Raw genomic sequence first — 21,314 nt, forward strand, 5'->3', positions numbered from 1 at the left:
AGTGCGTTGGTAACAGCGTTTTCCTTAAACTGTTCATTCTTTAGCGCTTACTGAAAACTGTAAGGTTGTATAAGCTTTAGGGACGAGGCCTTATGTTATAGGAATGTTTTTCAGGGCCCTCCCCCTAACACTCAACCCCACATATGTGCGCGCAACTACTTGCATAGCCCCGAAGATGTTCGTTGGATGAATGGGCCGTGCATATCCAAGCAGGGCACCCACTGGCCAACTAGTGGACATTTGGGGGAAATTAGAAAGGAGTAGGAGAGACCCTTGGTAAAATTCTGCATCACAAGGATAGACGGGGCAGCCAAAAGCTTTGCTTGAACATGAGTACCCCTTTCAGATGATCATGAAGTGTCAAGAAATCTGAGTGGCTTGGATTGAGGTGAGGAGGAAAACGGATGGAGAGGTTCTAGGAAGTCTCCTGATGTGATTGATACTTGTTTTGCGTTAGCGATGAATGCTTTCATAATTCAGATTTACTTTCCAGAAAGTCCAAAATATTAGGTTGCTGCAAAAGTAATTGCGGTTTTCAATTACTTTTCAGAAACCGCAGTTACTTTAGCACCAACCTAATAGTACTTGGGTAATAAACATCTGCCCATGACAATTAGTGAATCCTTCTGTCAAACTTCAGTGACTGGTGGGGCGCAGAGGCTCACGCCTGTAATCCCAGCACTTTGGGAGGCCAAAGAGGGCGGCTCACCGGAGGTCAAAAGTTCGAGACCAGCCTGGCCAACATGATGAAACCCCGTCTCTACTAAATATAAAAATTAGCCTGGTGTGGTGGTGGGCGCCTGTAATCTCAGCTCCTCAGGAAGCTGAGGCACGAGAATCCCTTGAACCCAGGAGGCAGAGGTTGCAGTGAGCTGAGATCCTGCCACTGCACTTCAAGCCTGGGCGATAGAGCGAAACTCCATCTTGAAACAAATAAACATACATCAGTGACTGCCCATCATTTGTAGAGGCTTTTAAAAATATATATAATAGGCCGGGCGCGGTGGCTCAAGCCTGTAATCCCAGCACTTTGGGAGGCTGAGACGGGCGGATCACGAGGTCAGGAGATCGAGACCATCCTGGCTAACACAGTGAAACCCTGTCTCTACTAAAAATACAAAAAACTAGCTGGGCGAGGTGGTGGGCGCCTGTAGTCCCAGCTACTCGGGAGGCTGAGGCAGGAGAATGGCGTAAAACAGGGAGGCGGAGCTTGCAGTGAGCTGAGATCCGGCCACTGCACTCCAGCCTGGGCGACAGAGCGAGACTCCGTCTCAAAAAAAAAAAAAAAAAAAAAAAAAAAAAAAATATATATATATATATATATATAAAAAAATAAAATCAACTTTAGGCAACTGCAGAAATGTAATCACTCATGTCAGCTTTAAGAGTTTTGGAATGTTAGTATACAGAAGCCAGTGTCTGTAGGGGAAGAAGAGCCGCAGAGCCTAATACCTACCTGCGGCTTGTCTTTCTCCACATTGCAGACCCTTTGGCAAAGGACAGAAGCTTGAGAGATTGTCATATTCACCCTTCAGGTCTCTGGCAGGACTTGACTTAAGCCACGCCAGAAGACAGTGTCTATCCTTAAAGAACCTTGATTTATCTTACCTTTATATACTACAAGACTAGTCTGGGAAAACAGTACTTTCTGATGAAATGTAATTGTAAATTCTCTGGGTTATTTTACATAAGCAGGTATTTTGATATTACCTGGGAGAGTAACCAGGCAATGAAATGTGGTCTGATGAAATGAAGCAGAGATTACATACTTTTTTTTTCTTTTTTTTTGAGACGGAGTCTCGCTCTGTCATCCAGGCTGGAGTGCAGTGGCTGGAGCTCGGCTTACTGCAAGCTCCGCCTCCTGGGTTCACGCCATTCTCCTGCCTCAGTCTCCTGAGTAGCTGGGACTACAGGCACCCGCCACCACACCCCATTAATTTGTTTTTTGTATTTTTAGTAGAGACGGGGTTTCACGTGTTAGCCAGGATGGTCTCGATCTCCTGACCTTGTGATCTGCCCACCTTGGCCTCCCAGAGTGCTAGGATTACAGGTGTGAGCCACCGTGCCTGGCCTACATACTTTAAAAAGTTAACTATAGGGGCCGGGTGCCGTGGCTCACGCCTGTAATCCCAGCACTTTGGGAGGCCGAGATGGGTGGATCACGAGGTCAGGGGTTCGAGACCAGCCTGACCAAAGTGGTGAAACCCTGTCTCTACTAAAATACAAAAATTAGCCAGGCATGGTGCTGCGCACCTATATTCCCAGCTACTCAGGAGGCTGAGGTAGGAGAACTGCTTGAACGCAGGGGGGCAGAGCTTGCAGTGAGCCGAGATGGCACCACTGCACTCCAGCCTGGGCGACAGAGGGAGAATCCGTCTCAAAAACGAAACAAAGCAAAACAAAAACAGCTAACTATAGGGGCCAGGTGCCATGGTTCATGCCTGTAATCCCAGCACTTTGGGAGGCTGAGATGGGAGGATCACTTGATGTTAGGAGTTTGAGACAAGCCTGGCCACCATGGTGAAATCCCATCTCTAGTAAAAATACAAAAATTAGCCAGGTGTGGTGACACGCGCCTGTAATCCCAGCTACTTGGGAGGCTGAGGCAGGAGAATCACTTGAACCTGGGAGGCGGAGATTGCACTGAGCCGAGATCGTGCCACTGAACTTCAGCCTGGGCAACACAGAGAGACACTGTCTCAAAAAAAAAAAAAGTTGACTATAGGAGGTGATTGCATGATTTTTTTGTCACCTACGCATTTCGGCATCTTTCAGTTGTTTAAGCCAGTTCTCTGCAGAAGAGCCCATTTCCTGTTGTACTTCCTGAGTGCAGAAGGCACCCTCCTGTCTTCCTCCTCTGATACCTGCTTTCTTCTATCATGCATTGTCTCATGGGTACCACGGTAGGGTACATTTGCTCCCTTTTTGACGTCATGATGCCCTTTGAACAGCCCCTTTTCTCTGTATATAAAATGATTGGATACAAGTGTGAGGAAGTAAAGTTCTGGAAAAAGATTGCTTGGATTGCTTTGCTTCTACTGACTAGCCATCAAACCATTTGGACTTTTTTGTCCCTTGAATGATAATCTCTTCCTTTACGTATCATTTGAAGTGGAGAACAGTATGATTATTTAATTTGAGGCTGTAAGGATGGGGTGAATTGCTGGTGAAAGAGAATATTTGTGTTTGATTCTCTAGAAAGATTTTTTTAAACTTTATAATAATAGGGACATTTATTCTTTTTCTTTTTACAGTCAAATTTTTAGAAGTTATCAAACCGTTCTGTGCAGTTCTACCAGAAATTCAGAAACCGGAAAGGAAAGTAAGTATAAGATTTTAGTAATATAGAGGGTAGCTCAAGGACTTACCCTACTAAACCAGGAAAATTCATTTCCTTTCCTCAGTCCTTCTCTGTCGGTAATTGGAAAACTATTGGTGCTCATCCTCCTTGCAAGAGGCACCAAGTGAATAAAACTAATATAAATCTGTTTAAATCTAGATAGATTATCTCATGCTTTCAAAAATGACTGTTCTTTAAGTTGTGACGTTTCCAAACTAAGTGTTTCTTCGGCCTGTGTGTTAGTTAAGACAGAGTATTCTCCTGTCTGTAGTGATCCTTCATAAATCCTGTAGTATAGGGTGTGTATTGTGTTTGCTAATGATGTGACCTACTGGACTAGAAATAACCCGGTCTTCTGGATAGGTTTTGATGAGTACAGCTGTTTCATGTAAATGAATTGCATTTGTGCAAATACATACCTCCCATTTCTTGATTCATTCATTGGAAAGAAAAATGACAGGAATGCATTCAGAAGATACTGTGACTGGGTGAAATCGTTCTTCTATCATTGCGAACTTTCAGAGTTAAGGTATTTAAATTCTGGAAATATTGTTATTTCTAGATTGGCCAATTTCTAGAAATTCTTCATCAAACTACAAATTTCTCATCAAACTAATAGGAATAGGGATATAGAGATAGGTAAAAAATTTTAAACTTACTATTTGATTTAGAAGTATTTATTTATTTATTTATTTGGGATGGAGTCTCACTCTGTCGCCCAGGCTGGAGTGCAGTGGTGTGATCTTGGCTCACTGCAAGCTCTGCCTCCCGGGTTCACGCCGTTCTCCTGCCTCAGACTCCCGAGTAGCTGGGACTACAGGCACCCGCCACCATGCCCGGCTAATTTTTTTATATTTTTAGTAGAGACGGGGTTTCGCCGTGTTAGCCAGGATGGTCTCGATCTTCTGACCTCGTGATCCACCTGTCTCGGCCTCCCAAAGTGCTGGGATTACAGGCATGAGCCACTGCACCCGGCTAGAAGTATTTTTTTATTGCTTTGAGTTTGTAAAAATAGTTGTTCCATTTACATTTAAGGCATCCTGAGAAACCCTGGCTTTGCAGTCTATAAAATATTCATATGGCACTGTCACCAGCAGGCCTACCTTCGCACAGTGCAGTGTTCACCGAGTCACGTGCACATTGGATCTCTGTTTTGCTTTGGCTCCTTTTCAGTTTCATTTAACACCATACAATGTAGATGAGAACTGCCTGTATTTAAATTACCTTTTTTATGAAAAGTAAAGAAACTTGTATTCAGGAAGTTCAGCTGTTTGTTGTAGCTGCTACTAAGGTGAAAGGAACATTAAAAAACAATCTAGGCCGGCACCATGGCTCACACCTGTAATCCCAGCACTTTGGGAGGCCGAGGCCAAGCCACCATCCATCTTTTCCTGCCACCTTTGTACCCTTTGGAGTCTCCACTGTCTATCATTCCATACTCTGTGTCCCTGTGTACACATTGTTTAGCTCCTACTTTTTTTTTGAGACTCTGTCTGCACTCCAGCCTGGGCGACAGAGCGAGACTCTGTCTCAAAACAAAAAACAAAAACAAGCATCTGCGTGTGCGTGCGTGCGTGCGTGTGTGTGTGTGTGTGTGTGTGTATGTGTATGAGAGAGAAAAAATGTTTATACAAGCCTGTAATCCCAGCACTTTGGGAGGCCGAGACGGGCGGATCACGAGGTCAAGAGATCGAGACCATCCTGGCTAACACGGTGAAATCCTGTCTCTCCTGGCTAACACGGTGAAATCCTGTCTCTACTAAAAAGAATACAAAAAACTAGCCAGGCGAGGTGGCGGGCGCCTGTAGTCCCAGCTACTCGGGAGGCTGAGGCAGGAGAATGGCGTAAACCTGGGAGGCGGAGCTTGCAGTGAGCTGAGATCCGGCCACTGCGCTCCAGCCTGGACCACGACAGAGCGAGACTCCGTCTCAAAAAAAAAAAAAAAAATTTATAAAACTTTGTATCTAATAAACAAAAATGCTTCCTTTATTAACACATACAGACATTCCCAACTTTTGTGAATTAGGCCCCAAAGAAGATCCTCAAAAATCCACCCCTCTGCCAAAAAAAATTTATTGTTTCTTGATTTTGATTGATGATTCTTTTTATTTTGTTGCACAGATCCAGTTTAGAGAGAAGGTTCTATGGACTGCTATAACGCTCTTCATTTTCTTAGTATGTTGTCAGGTATGTAATTATACTGTTAAATAAGTGTCTCTACCATTGTTCTAAGGTCTTGATTGGTTAGAATTTGAGAATTTTTTTTTTCTTAAAATAAAAAATACATTGAGCTCAATATATTGAGCATTATTATCCTTTTTATTTTGTATTATTAATTTTTATTTGAGATGGAGTCTCACTCTGTTGCCCAAACTAGATGCAGAGGCATGATCTCGACTCACTGCAACCTCTGCCTCCTGGGTTCAAGTGATTCTTCTTCCTTGGCCTCCCAAGTCTCGAACTCCTGACCTCAAGCTATCCACCTTCCTCAGCCTCCCAAAGTGCTGGCATTATAGGCGTGAGCCACCGCGCCCAGCCAAAGTTTTGTATTTTTAGTAGAGATGGGGTTTTCCTGTGTTGGTCAGGCTTATCTCGAACTCCTGACCTCAGGTGATCTGCCTGCCTCAGCCTCCACAATTGCTGGGATTATAGGCGTGAGCCACTGCACCCTTTTTTATCTGGCAATTTTTTGTTTTTAAATGAGACGGGGTCTCTCTGTTGCCCAGGCTGGTCTCCAGCTCCTAGGCTCAGGTGATCCTCCTGCCTCAGCCTCCCTAGTACGTAGGCCAGCAGGTGTGCCCCACCATGCCTGGCTAATTTTTAAATTCTTTTGCAGGGAAAGGGTCACACTAAAACCAAATTTTTAGAATCTTGGGTTGTACTATGTTTAAAAATTACTAAAACTCGATGATAGTGTTTTTTTTGTTTTTGTTTTTTGGTTTCTTTTTTGAGACAAGGTCTCACTCTGTCACTCAGGCTGGAGTGATCACTTCAGCCTCGCCTTCCCCAAACCCAGGTGATCTTCCCATCTCAGCCTTCTGACTAGCTGGGACTACCGGCACGAGCCACCATACCCAGTTACTTTTTTTGGTATTTTTTGTAGAGATGGGGTTTTGCCATGTTGCCCAGGCTGGTCTCGAATTCCTGGGCTCAAGCCATCCATCTACCTCTGTCTCCCACAGGGCTGGGATTACACGCCTGAGCCACCACACCCAGCCCAATGATACTTTCAAATAAAATTTTGCAGACATACTAAGTTCACAGTGTGAGTATGAAATGTGATCTGCCTATGTTTTAGGGTTGTTGTAAAGATTAAATAAGATAACTTAGGTCAAGGTGGATGGGCATGGTGGCTCATGCTTATAATCCCAGCACTTTGGCAGGCCAAGGCAGGTGGATTACTTGACATCAGGAGTGGAGACCAGTCTGGTCAACATGGGGAAACCCTGTTTCTACTAAAAATACAAAAATTAGCTGGGCATGGTGGTGTGCACATGTAATCCCAGCTACTCAGGAGGCTGAGGCAGGAGAATCACTTAAACCCAGGAAGTGGAGGTTGCAGTGAGCCGAGATCACACCACTGCACTCTAACCTGGGCAACAGAGCGAGTTCCCATCTCAAATAAATACATGAATAAAAACCAGATAATTTAGGTCAAGGTTTTTTGGGGAGTTCGAAAAGCTATTGAAATACTTGTAAGAACTTTTAAAAAATTATATTAGGAAGCAATAGAACAGATTAGGTACCTAATCTGGAGAAAAACTGTATTTTCTTTCTGAAAAATGAAATGATCTGATAATTAAAGTACTTTTACTACTATACTTGCTTTAAATTTGTTTTAAATGGTCAGGGAGAGAAGTTTAAAGAAACAAAGAAAAATACAAAGAAAAAAAGAATAGTCATCCATATTTCTACCATTTAGTTTTAGCATCTTAGAAACTCCTCTCCCACCATTAAAAAAAAAGTCAACCTTATGGAGGTTTAATACATATACGGTAAAGTGCACCTGTTTTTAGGCGTACGTTTTGGAGAGTTTTGACAAATTTGTGCACCCACATAACTACAACCTCTGTGGATGTAGAGCATTTCTGTCACCCCCAAAGTTCACTGTAACCTTTCTCAGTGAATCTCCACAGGCCCAGGCTGCCACTGATCTACATCCTGTTACTCTACTTTGATTTGTTTTTTCTAGAGCTTCGTGTAAACAGAATCATACAGTAGTATTCTTTAGTGTCTGACATCATCATAATCTTTCTGAGATTAATTCATATGGTCATTACATCAGTAATTCATTCCTTTTTATTTCTGAATACTGTTCTAATGTATGAAGTTATCACAGTTTATTCATTCATTCACTTGTTAGACATTTGGGTTGTTTCCAGATTTTGGCTACAACAAATTAATTTGCTATGAACATTGATGAATACGTATTTCTGTGGATATTTTTCATGGGTGAGTACTGAGGAGTACAGTTGTGGGGTTTATAGTAAGTGTGTGCTCAACTTTATCAGACATTGTCAGCTCTTTTCTAAGTGGTTGCCCCATTTTGCTTGTTTGTTTGTTTGTTTGTTTGGAGACAGAGTTTCAAGCGATTTTCCTGTCTCAGCCTCCTGAGTAGCTGGGATTACAGGCATGTGCTATCATGCCCAGCTAATTTTTGTATTTTTCGTAGAGCTGGGGTTTCACCATGTTGGACAGGCTGGTCTTGAACTCCTGACCTCAGGTGATCTGCCTGCCTCAGCCTCCCAAAGTGCTGGGATTATAGGCGTGAGCCACCATGCCTAGCTCTTGGTTGCCCCATTTTGTGTTTCCACCAGCTGTGTTTTGGAGTTCCAGTTGATCTGTATCCTGGTCTACTTTTGTTATTTTTGATTATTTGAATAGTAGTCATCTTGCCGGGTGCAGTGGCTCACTCCTGTAATCCCAGCACTTTGGAAGGCTGAGGCGGGTGGATCACCTGAGGTTGGGCGTTCGAGACCAGTCTGACCAACATGGAGAAACCCCGTCTCTACTAAAAATACAAAATTGGGCTGGAAGCGGTGGCTCATGCCTATAATCTCAGCACTTTGGGAGGCTGAGGCCGGCAGATCACGAGGTCAGGAGATTGAGACCATCCTGGCTAACATGGTGAAACCCCGTCTCTACTAAAAATACAAAAAATTAGGCAGGCGTGGTGGCAGGCGCCTGTAGTCCCAGCTACTTGGGGTGCTGAGGCAGGAAAATAGTGGGAACCCAGGAGGTGGAGCTTGCAGTGAGCCGAGACTGAGCCACTGCACTCCAGCCTGGGAAACAGAGCGAGACTCCATCTCAAAAAAAAAAAAAAAAAAAAAAATTTTACAAAATTGGCCGGGCGTGGTGGCAAATACCTGTAATCCCAGCTACTTGGGAGGCTGACGCAGGAGAATCGCTTGAACCGGGGAGGCGGAGGTTGCGGTGAGCCGAGATGGCACCATTGCACTCCAGCCTGGGTAACAAGAGCGAAATTCCATCTCAAAACAAACAAACAAACAAAAAAATAGTAGTCATCCTAAGGTATGTGGTTTTAATTTGCATTTCCCTGATAAATGCTATTGAGCAACATCTCCATATGCCTATGAGTGCTTGTTTATTTATCAGAAGAGTAAAGTGTCAGATTTGTAAAGTGTCTTTGCAAATCTTTTGCCTATTTAAAAAATTGATTATTGTCTCATCATTGAATTATAAACATTTTTACATTTTCTGGATACAAGTTCTTTGTTAGATGTGTGTATTAAGAATTATTTCTCCCAGTCTGTGGCTTGCCTTTTTTCTTAACAGTATCTTTTGAAGAACAGAGGTTTAAACGTTTTATTTTTTTCTTTTTATATTTTTTCAGAGACAGACTCTTGCCATGTGGCCCAGGCTGTCCTCGAACTCCTGGGCTCAAGCAATCCTCCTGCTTCAGCCTCTTGAGTAGCTGGGACTACAGGCGAGTGCCATTGCACCCAGCAGGAGTTTTAAATTTCAATGAAGTTTAGTTTATGTTTTTTTTGTTCCTTGGATGGCTTAGAGTTTTTGCTTCCTAAGGATTTTTTGCCTATTCTAATGTCATGAAGATTGTCTCCTGTGTTCTTCCAAACATTTTATAGTTTTAACTTGCATGTTTTGGTCTGTGATCTGTTCCGAGGTAATTTTTATGTGTGGCGTGAGGTAAGGGTTGATTTTCATTTCCTTTTACATGAGTATCCAGCACCGTTTGCTGAGAAAAATTCCCCATTGAATTACTCAGGCCTCTTTGCTGAAAATTGGCTAACCATATAAGCACGAGTCTGTTCCGTGCTCTCTATTGATCTGTGTATGTGTCCATCCTGCTGCAAGCCACTTCTTAGTAAGTCCCGTAATCAGTTTGCAATCATTACTCCAGCTTTGTTCTTCTTTTTCAGAATTGTTGTGGCTATTCTAGATCCTTCATATTTCCATATAGATTTTAAAATCGACTTGTCAGTTTCTACAAGAAAGTCTGCTGGGATTATCATTCGTGTTACTTTGAATTTATAGGTCAATTTAAGAGAATTACCATATTGACAATATTGAACCTTCTAATCCAGGGCTCAGTGAATTTTTTTTCTTTTTTTTTTTTTTTTTTTTTTTTGAGACAGAGTCTCGCTCTGTCGCCCGGGCTGTAGTGCAGTGGCCGGATCTCAGCTCACTGCAAGCTCCGCCTCCCGGGTTCACGCCATTCTCCTGCCTCAGCCTCCCGAGTAGCTGGGACTACAGGCGCCCACCACCGCGCCCGGCTAATTTTTTGTATTTTTTTAGTAGAGACGGGGTTTCACCTTGTTAACCAGGATGGTCTCGATCTCCTGACCTCGTGATCCGCCCGTCTCGGCCTTCCAAAGTGCTGGGATTACAGGCTTGAGCCACCGCGCCCGGCCCAGTGAATTTTTTTTCTGTCAAGGTTCAGATAATAAATATTTTGGGCTTTGCTGCTAAAGTTTAAGAATCCAAGAAGAAAACAGAAAGAATGACATTTCACATGCCTGTTTCTTTTTTTTTTATTCTCCTGCCTCGGCCTTTAGAGTAGCTGGGACAACCGGCACAAGCCACCATGCCCAGCTAATTTTTTTGTATTTTTAGTAGAGATGGGGTTTTACCACGTTGGCCAGACAGGTCTCGAACTCCTGACCTCAAGTGATCTGCCCACCTTGGCCTCCCAGAGTGCTGGGATTATAGGCATGAGCCACTGCGCCCAGCCTCACATGACTGTTTCATGTAGTAAATTAATTTATGCATCTTAGGTTACATTATTTCTTCTCTAATATGTTTATATAGTTGCCAAACTGTTTCTTTTCATCTTTCTCATGCTTAGGCAGCTCTGCCTCATGTGGGAGATTTCTTTATTCTCTTTCCTCTGAATCTCAAAGAGATTCTAGCCAGTTTTCTTTAGGGAGTGGTAGGAGGTGAGATAAACTGAGATAAGTACAGTACATGCTGCCTGGACTCTGCTCTCTCTTCACTTAAGAAAATTAATGTATTTGGCCGGGCGCGGTGGCTCACGCCTGTAATCCCAGCGCTTTGGGAGGCCGAAGCGGGCGGATCACAAGGTCAGGAGATCGAGACCACGGTGAAACCCCGTCTCTACTAAAAATACAAAAAATTAGCCGGGCGCGGTTGTGGGCGCCTGTAGTCCCAGCTACTCGGGAGGCTGAGGCAGGAGAATGGCGTGAACCCGGGAGGCGGAGCTTGCAGTGAGCCGAGATCTCGCCACTGCACTCCAGCCTGGGCGACAGAGCGAGACTCCGTCTCAAAAAAAAAAAAAAAAAAAAAAAAAAAAAAAGAAAATTAATGTATTTAATTGGTACATAACTGATGTATATATTATCAGTGTACCTGTGATAATTTAATGCAGTTGTATAATGTATAAAGATCAAATCAGGGTGCATTTGTATAATGTATAAAGATCAAATAAGGGTAAAGGATATCCATCACCTTAAATACTTGTCTTTTCTTTATGTGGAAACATTTGACGTATTTCCTTCTAGCTGGTTTTTGTTTTTGTTTGAGATGGAGTCTCAGCTCTGTTGGCCAGGCTGGAGTGCCATCGTGCGATCTTGGCTCACTGGAACCTCTGCTTCCCGGGTTCAAGCGATTCTTGTGCCCCCGCCTTCCAAGTAGCTGGGATTACAGGCGCGTGCCATCACACCTGGCTAATTTTTTTGTGTTTTTAGTAGAGATGGGATTTCACCATGTTGGCCAGGTTGGTCTTGAACTCCTGAGTTCGAGTTATCCACCTGCCTCTGCCTCCCAAAGTGCTGGTATTACAGGCGCAAGACACCGTGCCCAGACCCTTCTAGTTATTTTAGAATGTACAGTATTTCTTGGATTTTCGTTAACCGTCTTGAGAAGCTGCTCGCCATCTGACTGAGGGGGAGTGTCTTTCGTTCTAGGCTCCAGATTGCTGCCCTGTAGTGGAAGAGTTTTTCATTCCCAATTCAGTGTAGCCCATTATACTTCACTTCCATCAGAGAGGCTCAGCCCGTTGCTGTCTTCTCTTTCATCCATTTCTTCCCAGCTGCTGTTTCCCTTCCTTCTTATCCAGAGGAGGGAACAAGATAAGAATATCTGCGGTTTACTTCCTCCAGATTTGGAACGTTGATGGGAGGTCTAAGATCTTGTCGACTTCCCCTTGTGAGGGTCAGGAGCAGCCCTGGTATTGAGTCTCCTTCCTTCTCAACTGTCTAGAGTTTTCCCCAGGACCACCAGGCTCAAGTTGACAGTCCCTTTTCTTGTTTGGCTGCTTCACAGATTTTTTTCTCTTTCCATAGCTTTTTTCGTTCTTGGTAGCTTTTGCTATTTTACATGTTTTAAAAAATGTATTTTAGGCTGGACATGGTAGCTCACACCTGTAATCTCCTCACTTCGGGAGGCAGAGGTGGGCAGATCAGGAGTTTGAGACCAGCCTGGCCAAAATGGTGAAACCTCTTCTCTACTAAATATACAAAAATTAGCCGGGCGTGGTGGCACACACCTGTAATCCCAGCTACTTGGGAGGCTGAGACAGGATAATTGCTTGAATGTGGGAGGTGGCGAGTGCAATGAGCCAAGATTATACCACTGCATTCCATCCTGGGTGACAGTAAGACTCTGTTTCCAAAATAAATAAATAAATAACTGTGTTTTATGATGTGTGGAGGAAAATGCTGTTATTTAATTTCATCTTGCCATCTCCCCCCACAAGTACTTTGTTTGGTTTTCTGTTTGGAAATCCCTGGTGCTAATTTTCTTTTTCTCCATCTGATTAGTTCAGGTTTCCATTAGGGCATGGAGTGCTTTGTTTCTCTGAGTACTGTATTGTATTTTTGTCAAGTTTGTTAAAAGAGAACCTTCAGACAAGATAAACTTAGGGTTTATTTGAGCATTAAAGGATTCATGAACCTGACAGCACTCAACATGGGTAGAGGGTCCGAGAGCTGCTCCACGGGTGTGGGCAGTGAGCTTTTGTAGCAGAAGTAAAGAATTGCAGAAGTAAAGAAATTACTTGATTGGCCACAGCTAGGCATTTGCCTCATTTGATTATGTTCCTGTGACAGGTTTCTGTGTAGCTAATAGGCGGGTTGGCTGTCTGTAATTGGCTGAAACTCATTCAGAATCAAATACCCTCTAAGGTCATTTTCAGTTTTCTTTTGTGAGATTTCAGGATACAGAAACAACCACAGGCTAATGGCCACCTGCTTAGAGTGCCTTAACAAGTTGAAACTGATTATTATATTAAATATAGCAAAAACTCTGCAACTGTGACAGATTCATAGAAAATAGGCTCCTATTGTTGCCCACCTGTTGTTGTACATGATTCTTTAGCTATGGAATTTACTAAGTGAAATAAAATTAGAAACCAATTTTCATAATCCTATTGGCTGCAGGAAAGGAGGGTATACCATTAATTATGGAAGGTTGGCTTGTTCCATTTCCCACGGAGCACCTAACCATCGGGGATTAGGGAAGGTTGTTGGCTGAATGACCGCTTTCCACTTGTGGAACATTTTGATATGGACTCTCCTGTAATGTTTCTTTTGTTTGTTTTTTTTGAGACAGAGTCTCGCTCTGTCGCCCAGGCTGGAGTACAGTGGCATGATGTCCGCTCACTGCAAGCTCCGCCTCCCGGTTTCAAGCGATTTTCCTGTCTCAGCCGCCTGAGTAGCTGGGATTACAGGCACGAGCTGCCACTCCTGGCTAGTTTTTGTATTTTTAGTAGAGATGGGGTTTCACCATGTTGACCAGGCTGGTCTCGAACTCCTGGCCTCAAGTGATCTGCCCACCTTGGCCTCCCAAGATGCTGGGGCTACAGGCCTGAGCCACTGCACCTGGCCCTCACCTCTCTCTTTAAATGAAGAGTGTGTACAGCTGCAAGGTGCACATAAAATATCCATGCTTCATGCTTTACCAGTTTTGTTACCCAGCTAATAAATTCAGACATTCAGAGAGGTTTCGGTTGATCACGTGAGTTGTTTAAAATTGCTGCCAGCATGTTTTGTAACTTTCTGTTTTTTTTTTTTTTTTTTTTTTTTTTTGAGACGGAGTCTCGCTCTGTTGCCCAGGCTGGAGTGCAGTGGCGCATCTCAGCTTATTGCAAGCTCCGCCTCCTGGGTCCATGCCATTCTCCTGCCTCAGACTCCTGAGTAACTGGGACTACAGGAGCCTGCCACCATGCCTGGCAAATTTTCTTTTTGTATTTTTAGTAGAAACGAGGTTTCACTGTGTTAGCCAGGATGGTCTCGATCTTCTGACCTCGTGATCCGTCTGCCTTGGCCTCCCAAAGTGCTGGGATTACAGGTGTAAGCCACCACGCCCGGCCTTGTAACTTTCTTAAAAATCAGTTTCATATGGAGAAGGTTTTTGAAATGTCTTTTTCCGATCCCCACATGGTTGAGGAGGGGTTGAGGCCAAGTGCTGTATCCTAAACATGGGTCATATGATATGAAGCAATCTGAATAAGGTGTTTCTTTGTTGTTGTTGTTGTTGTTGTTTTAATGAAAAGTTAATGTCCTCATGATGGAAAATTTGATACATTTGAAAAGAATACAGAAGAAAAAGTCAACCATAATTCCACCATCTACAGATAATTGCTGTTTAGGATTTAAAAAGATATCTACTCCTAGTTTTATTTTCTGTACATCTATTTACAGTGTCAACTTTTATATATACACGTTTATACCTTTGTTTTTATACTAGGGCTTCTTAACAGTGGCACTCCTGAATTTGAGTGGGATCGTTCCTTGTCATGGGGGGGCTGTCCTGTGTATTTTAGGATGTTTAGCAGCATCTCTGGCCTCTACCCACTAGATGCTAGCAGCACCCACTGTTCTGTGAAAGGGCTGTATATGCAAAATGACCCCCAAACACTGAAGGAGCTGAGAAACCAATCCATGTGGGAGACAAATCCAGTTTGTCAGTAGAGGGTGATTTTATGGACAGAAGCAAAGTTTGGGGCAGCAGTAAGACAGGGAAAGGCCTGCACTCTTACTCTCAGACCTGGGGCTAATCTATCATAGGGAAAGGGTGTACGCACTTTGTGCAGGACAATTGAAATCAGCTTTCCAGAACATGTAACAATGCTGTGTGTCACCGCCTGTCATTTGTGTAACAGCATCAAGGTTACTTGGATCTTAGGGCAGCATTTATAGCGAGTACAGGTTCTTATACTAGGGACTGTAAATAAAACAGGAATCAGGAGTGATCCCTGGGACCAGGGTTGAGCAGAAGTCAACCTGGTAGATTAGCATCCAAGATGGAGTCACTTTGGTCTCCACCTCGACCCCAAGTTGTGACAACCAAAAATGTCTCTAGATATTGCCAAATGTCTTGGGTGGGGGCTAAAATCACCCCAGGTTGAGAACTGCTATTTTATATTTAGTTTTATGACGTAAGTACTTCTTCCATATTATTACAGATTTAGTAAGCATAATTTTTAGTGGCCCTGTAATATTCCACTGTGGATATCATCTTCAGTCTTACATTGAGAAGAGTGACCTTGGCTGTCTTTAGTACATAGAGCTTTGCAAAATTATTCTATGACTAGGCAGGTATAATATTCCATAATCTACTGGTGGGAGTGTTTTTTAAATCATGGTAAAAGTATATAAAATATGACATCTTAACCATTTTTAGATGTACAGTTTAGTAACATTAGGAATATTCACATTGTTGTACCACAACACTCCATAACCGATGTGAATATTTACTAGTGAATACACTAAGTAATGATATGTTGTTTTTATTTTTATTTTCACTTTCTGGTTCTTTTAATTATATTTTTTTATTAACCCTTATCTATGTGATGGAATGTTTTTCTTTTTATTTTCTTTTTAATAAACAGCTTTACCTTGAAGATATGCTTGTTTTTGTTAAGGAACATGAGAATAGTTTTTTAAAAAGTATTGCAAATATTAAGTGAATACACTGTAAATTAAGTGCACACTTTATACTTTTTTTTTTTTTTTTTGAGACAGAGTCTCTGTCACCCAGGCTGGAGTGCAGTGGTGGGATCTCGGCTCACTGCAGCCTCAGCCTCCTGGGTTCAGTTGATTCTTATGCCTCAGCCTTATTAATACAGTTTCATAAACTATTTTGTGTACTATTTTAGATCCCTCTGTTTGGAATCATGTCGTCAGATTCTGCAGATCCTTTCTACTGGATGAGAGTTATTCTGGCTTCCAATAGAGGTATGCGTGTCTTCTCTGTCTGCACATTCCTCCTCACAGCAAACAGAGGGAAATGTGGATTAGCAATGAGTTTTCAGTGCCTACAGGGAGGGGAGGATATCATTGCCTAGAGAAGCCTAGTGTGTAGATAACGACACCACCATGTGATTACCGTAATCATAGAGAAATCTGTTCTTGGGTTTTCACGGACTACAAAACCCTGATCTTCAGTGTCAAAGAAGGTGATGTCCAGGTAACATTGGAATTGGAGTCCAGGTGGGGCCTGGTGGCTGACCCCTGTAATCCCAGCACTTTGGGAGGCCAAGGTGGGCGGATCACCTGAGGTCAGGAGTTTGAGACCAGCCTGGCCAGCATGGTGAAATCCCCGTCTCTACTAAAAATACAAAAATTAGCCAGGCGTGGTGGTGTGCACCTGTAATCCCAGCTACTCGGGAGGCTGAGACAAGAGAATTGCTTGAACCTGGGAGGTGGACGTTACAGTGAGCTAAGATCGTACCACTGCAATCCATTCTGGGTAACAGAGTAAGACTCTGTCTCCAAAAAAAAAAAAAGAGAAGTCCAGTGTGTGAGCCAGTGGGGGAGCTCAGCTGGAGCTGAGCCTGAAGCCTCAAGCAACATGGTTCATCTGGGAAATTGTGGCTGAGGATGCTGGACAGTGAGACTAGCAAGGGGTACAACCAGTCATGAGGTTTCTTGCATTTAGGAACAGTGGTTGCCTCTTTTTTGGAAACACTTTTTTCGGGTGATCCTCCCACTTCAGCCTCCTGAGTAGCTGGGACAATAGGCACAGGCCACAATGCCTGGCTAATTCTTGTAGTTTTGTAGAGATGAGGTTTTGCTGTGTTGCCCAGGCTGGTCTTGTACTCCTGGGTTCATGCCATCCTCCCTCCCCGGCCTTTCAAAGTGCCGGGATTACAGGTGTGAGCCACTGCACCCAGCCTGGAAACACTTTAGCTGGCAGATTTTTTTTTTATGTTTTTAGGTTATAAAGGTAATATTGATTTATTATTTTAAAAATGCACTAGCAGTTTGTATATAGATTTATATGAAGCTGAAAAGAAAAGTGTCACTTCTGAGGGGAACTCTGGCGAATTTGTTAGATTGGTGACTATGCATTGAGGCCTTTTCTTTGCACGTACATTCACCTACATATATCTATATACTTCTTATAACTCTAAGATGTCCTGTATATACTATTCTGCTACTTTGGTTCCTTAATATCTTACATGAGCTATTAATGGCCATGTTATTATTCCATTATAAGGATATGCCGGGATTTATTTGATCATTCATTCACCACGTTTATTGAATTCGTACTGTGTGTCAGGTGTCAGCCTTTGTGTAAGGTGCCGAGATTAGAGCAGTGAACAAGACAATGTCCCAATTGTTATGGAGTTGATATTTGCTGTTTGGGGAGGTACATGGGGTGGGGAAGGTGCTCTAGGAAGGTGATCTTTGAAGACACCTGCAAGAAGTGAGAGAGGAGGCCATATGAAGACCTGAGGGAGGCACATTCTAGGGAAGAGCCAGTGCAAAGGCCCTGAGGTGAGCCTGTGCTTGGTGTGTTCAAAGATCATTGAGGAGGGGTCGGGTGCGGAGGCTCACACCTGTAATCCCAACACTTTGGGAGGCTGAAGCGGGCAGATCACTCGAGGTCAGGAGTCCGAGACCAACCTGGGCAACAAATTGAGACCCCATCTCTACTAAAAACACAAAAATTAGCCAGGCGTGGTCGCGTGTACCTGTGGTCCCAGCTACTTGGGAGGCTGAGGTGGGAGGATGACTTGAGCCTGGGAGGCAGAGGTTGCAGTGAGCCGAGATCATGCCACTGCACTCTAGCCTGGGTGACACAGCCAAACCCTGTCTCAAAAAAAAAAAAAAAAAAAAAAAAAGAATATTGAGAAGGTGAATGTGGGATGGAAGAAATGAAAGAAGAGGGAGGCATGGTGGGACCTGAGGTTGCAGATGTATCTAAGTCAGATCATGAAGGACTTGGAGACTGTTGGATGGAGCACATTTTAAGGAAGATGGGAAACTTCTGCAGGCCGCTAGGGTCCTTTCTTGTCATAGATTACGTTTTTTCCCCCTGATTTTATATCGTTGTAAACAGTGCTACAATGAAGGGTATCACACCCTTCTGTAACTTTTTGATAGAATGAATTTCTAGAAGTTCAACTGTTAGGACACAATATGGGCACACTACAGTTTTTGATAGAGAAGGCTAAATTATCTTCCAAAACAGTTGTTTGATTTTCCACTCTCAGTGACAGTATATGAGAACAACCATTTCTCTCAACCATGGATATTATTAGTATTGTAGTCTTTGTCAGTCAGACAGGTAAAAGCTGGCAACAATTAGTTCATTTTGATTTCTTTATAGATTGGTGAGTTTGAACATTGTTTTCTGCTTTTATGGAACATTTGTATTTCTTCTGTAAGTGAACTTTTATTAGCGTGTTAGATTCCTTTTTGTTATAAGTAATAGGAAACTAGATGCTTTTGTAGTCCGTAGGTGTGACGATTGGACCTTCACGCTCATGGGTGAGATGCGCCTCTCTCCAGCCTTGTTAGGATCTTGGGACATGACCCATCTAACATGAAAAGAAAAAATAAATTTTTTAAAATAAAGGCGAAAAATTAAGGAACAGGAAATCACTGACTAGCTTAAACAGAAACATGACATTTGCTGGAAGAATACTGGTTATTTTTTGGAATCTAAAGTGGAGGTGAACAGCTAAGCCCCAGGAGGAAGGAGAGCCCGGCCAGCCCTTAGGCCTCAGCGGCCAGGGACTGGTGAACATTTTCTGTGCGATTCAGCTCCACACTCCCAGATACTGTTGTTTTGTTTTGTTTTGGTTTGGTTTGGTTTTTTTGAGGCGGAGTTTCACTCTTGTTGTCTAGGCTGGAGTGCAATGGCGTGATCTTGACTCACTGCAACCTCCACTTCCCAGGTTCAAGCGATTTTCCTGCTTCAGCCTCCTGAGTAGCTGGAATTACAGGCACAGGCCACCATGCCTGGCTAATTTTTTGTATTTTTAGTAGAGATGGGGTTTCACCATGTTGGCCAGGCTGGTCTCGAATTCCTGACCTCAGGTGATCCACCCACCTCGGCCTCACTGGGATTACAGGTTTGAGCCACTGTGCTTGGCCCCAGATTCTTTATTTATTAGTTTAAAATTCCAGATGACCAGGGTTGACGCCAGGCAGGATGAGCTTCGGTTAGAGTTCCAGGGTTGCACAGTACGGGTTTGGGTGCTGAGGGCCTACTCCTGTGCTGCATTTTCCTGAGAAAGCTTCATCGGGAGCAGACACATCATGTATCTGCTGTTTCCTTTTTAAATTGGTTTGTTCGCTTTTTTTTTTAATTAATTTTTTTTTTGTAAATTTTCCTGCCTCAGCCTCCCGAGTAGCTGGGATTACAGGCAGGCGCCTGCCACCACGCCCGGCTAATTTTTTTTATTTTTTAGTAGAGACAGGGTTTCACTGTGTTGGCCAGGGTGGTCTCGATCTCCCGAGCTTGTGATCCACCTGCTTCGGCCTCCCAAAGTGCGGGGATTACAGGCATGAGCCACTGCGCCCAGCCAGTTTGTTCACTTTTTAATTGATTTGTAAGAGCTCTTTGCATATTAGAGAATAGAACTTTTTGTCATTTGTGTTTAATTTTTTTTTTTCTTTTTTTGGGACAGGCTCTTGCTCTGTTGCCCAGGCTGGAGTGCAGTGGTGCAAAACATAGCTCACTGCAGCCTTGACCTCCTGGGCCAAGCGATGCTCCTGCCTTAGCCTCCCATGTAGCTGGGACCACAACAGGGCCCCACCATTTCTGGCTAGTATTTTAATTTTTTGTAGAGACAGGGTGTCACTTTGTTGCCTAGGCTGCTCTCAAACTCCTGGCCTCAAGTGATCTGCCTGCCTCGGCTTCCTAAAATGTTGAGATGACAAGCGTGAGCCACCGTGCCCGCCTAAATAGTTTTATTCTAACCGTTATGCGGCCTTTTGCCACGTGGAAGTTTCATAGTTGTAGCCAATCATATCTTCCATCTTTTCCTTTGTGGCTTCTAGATTTTTTGCCATGCTTAAAAAGACTTTCTTCCCCAAGATGATAAGCTACTCACCCATATTTCCTTCTAGTATTTTTGTCATTTATCCTTTATGTTTAAATTTTCTATACATGGAGGCTGGGCACAGTGGCCCATACCTGTAATCCCTGCACTTTGGGAGGCCGAGGGGGCAGATCACCTGAGGTCAGGAATTCGAGACCAGTCTGGCTGATGTAGTGAAACCCCATCTCTACTGAAAATACAGAAATTAGCCAGGCATGGTGGCTCACGACTATAATCTCAGGTACTCGGAAGGCTGATGCAGGAGAATTGCTTGAATCCGGGAGGTGGAGGTTGCAGTGAGACAAGATCGTGCCATTGCACTCCAGCCTGGGTGACAGCGAGACTCTGTCTAAAAAAAAAAAGACAAAGAATTTCTATATATGTAGCATTTATTTAGATGTAAGGCATGAGGCATCAGGTAAGGAATCTAGGTTTAATTTCCTAAAAATGGCCAATTTTTTTGCCCAGGTCCATTCTTTTTTTCTCTGATTTGAAATGCCATATTTCCTATATCAGATATTTATTAAAGCTTGATTAAATCTAATTCTGGACTAGAGCTATTTTGCAATAAAAAATTTTGGTGATTTGGCTGGGCGCGGTGGCTCAAGCCTGTAATCCCAGCACTTTGGGAGGCCGAGACGGGCGGATCATGAAGTCAGGAGATCGAGACCATCCTGGCTAACACGGTGAAACCCCGTCTCTTCTAAAAAATACAAAAAACTAGCTGGGCGTGGTGGCGGGTGCCTGTAGTCCCAGCTACTTGGGAGGCTGAGGCAGGAGAATGGCGTGAACCCGGGAGGCGGAGCTTGCAGTGAGCTGAGATCTGGCCATTGCACTCCAGCCTGGGCGGCAGAGCGAGACTCCATCTCAAAAAAAAAAAAAAAAAATTTTGGTGATTTAAGAAGTCTATCTAATGTCTTTTTTTTTCTTTTTTTTTTTTTTTTTTTGAGACAGAGTCTCACTCTATTGCCCAGGCTGGAGTACAGTGGCATGATCTCAGCTCACTGCAACCTGTGCCTCCCACGTTCAAGCGAGTCTTCTGCCTCAGCTTCCTGAGTAGATGGGACTACAGGCGTGTGCCACCATGCCTGGCTAACTTTTTTATTTTTAGTAGAGAAGGGGTTTTACCATATTGGCCAGGCTGGTCTCAAACTCCTGACCTTGTGATCTGCCTGCCTCGGCCTCCCAAAGTGCTGT

At 43.5% G+C, this 21,314-nt stretch overlaps 3 protein-coding genes and 1 non-coding gene across 4 annotated transcripts in view; 3 read left to right on the plus strand and 1 right to left on the minus strand.

Moving 5' to 3' along the window:
- CDC123 (cell division cycle 123) overlaps nucleotides 1-21,314 on the plus strand; it is a 421,061-nt gene that overhangs the window by 296,398 nt on the left and 103,349 nt on the right. The window lies entirely within an intron of this gene.
- Nucleotides 1-21,314, minus strand: part of UPF2 (UPF2 regulator of nonsense mediated mRNA decay) — a 727,243-nt gene that overhangs the window by 217,910 nt on the left and 488,019 nt on the right. The window lies entirely within an intron of this gene.
- The window catches only part of SEC61A2 (SEC61 translocon subunit alpha 2), a 39,467-nt gene that overhangs the window by 618 nt on the left and 17,535 nt on the right, over nucleotides 1-21,314 (plus strand). Inside the window, exons 2-4 of the mRNA XM_050803223.1 lie at nucleotides 3,255-3,322; nucleotides 5,462-5,527; nucleotides 15,939-16,017. Coding sequence (XP_050659180.1) covers nucleotides 3,255-3,322; nucleotides 5,462-5,527; nucleotides 15,939-16,017 — 213 coding nt within the window. The remainder of the gene's footprint in view (nucleotides 1-3,254; nucleotides 3,323-5,461; nucleotides 5,528-15,938; nucleotides 16,018-21,314) is intronic.
- Nucleotides 18,511-18,614, plus strand: LOC126963506 (small nucleolar RNA U13). Its single transcript, XR_007729135.1, has one exon. It is a non-coding gene; the product is annotated as a small nucleolar RNA U13 (small nucleolar RNA).

The sequence above is a fragment of the Macaca thibetana genome, chromosome 9 (assembly GCF_024542745.1).
Source record: "Macaca thibetana thibetana isolate TM-01 chromosome 9, ASM2454274v1, whole genome shotgun sequence".
NCBI lineage: Eukaryota > Metazoa > Chordata > Mammalia > Primates > Cercopithecidae > Macaca > Macaca thibetana.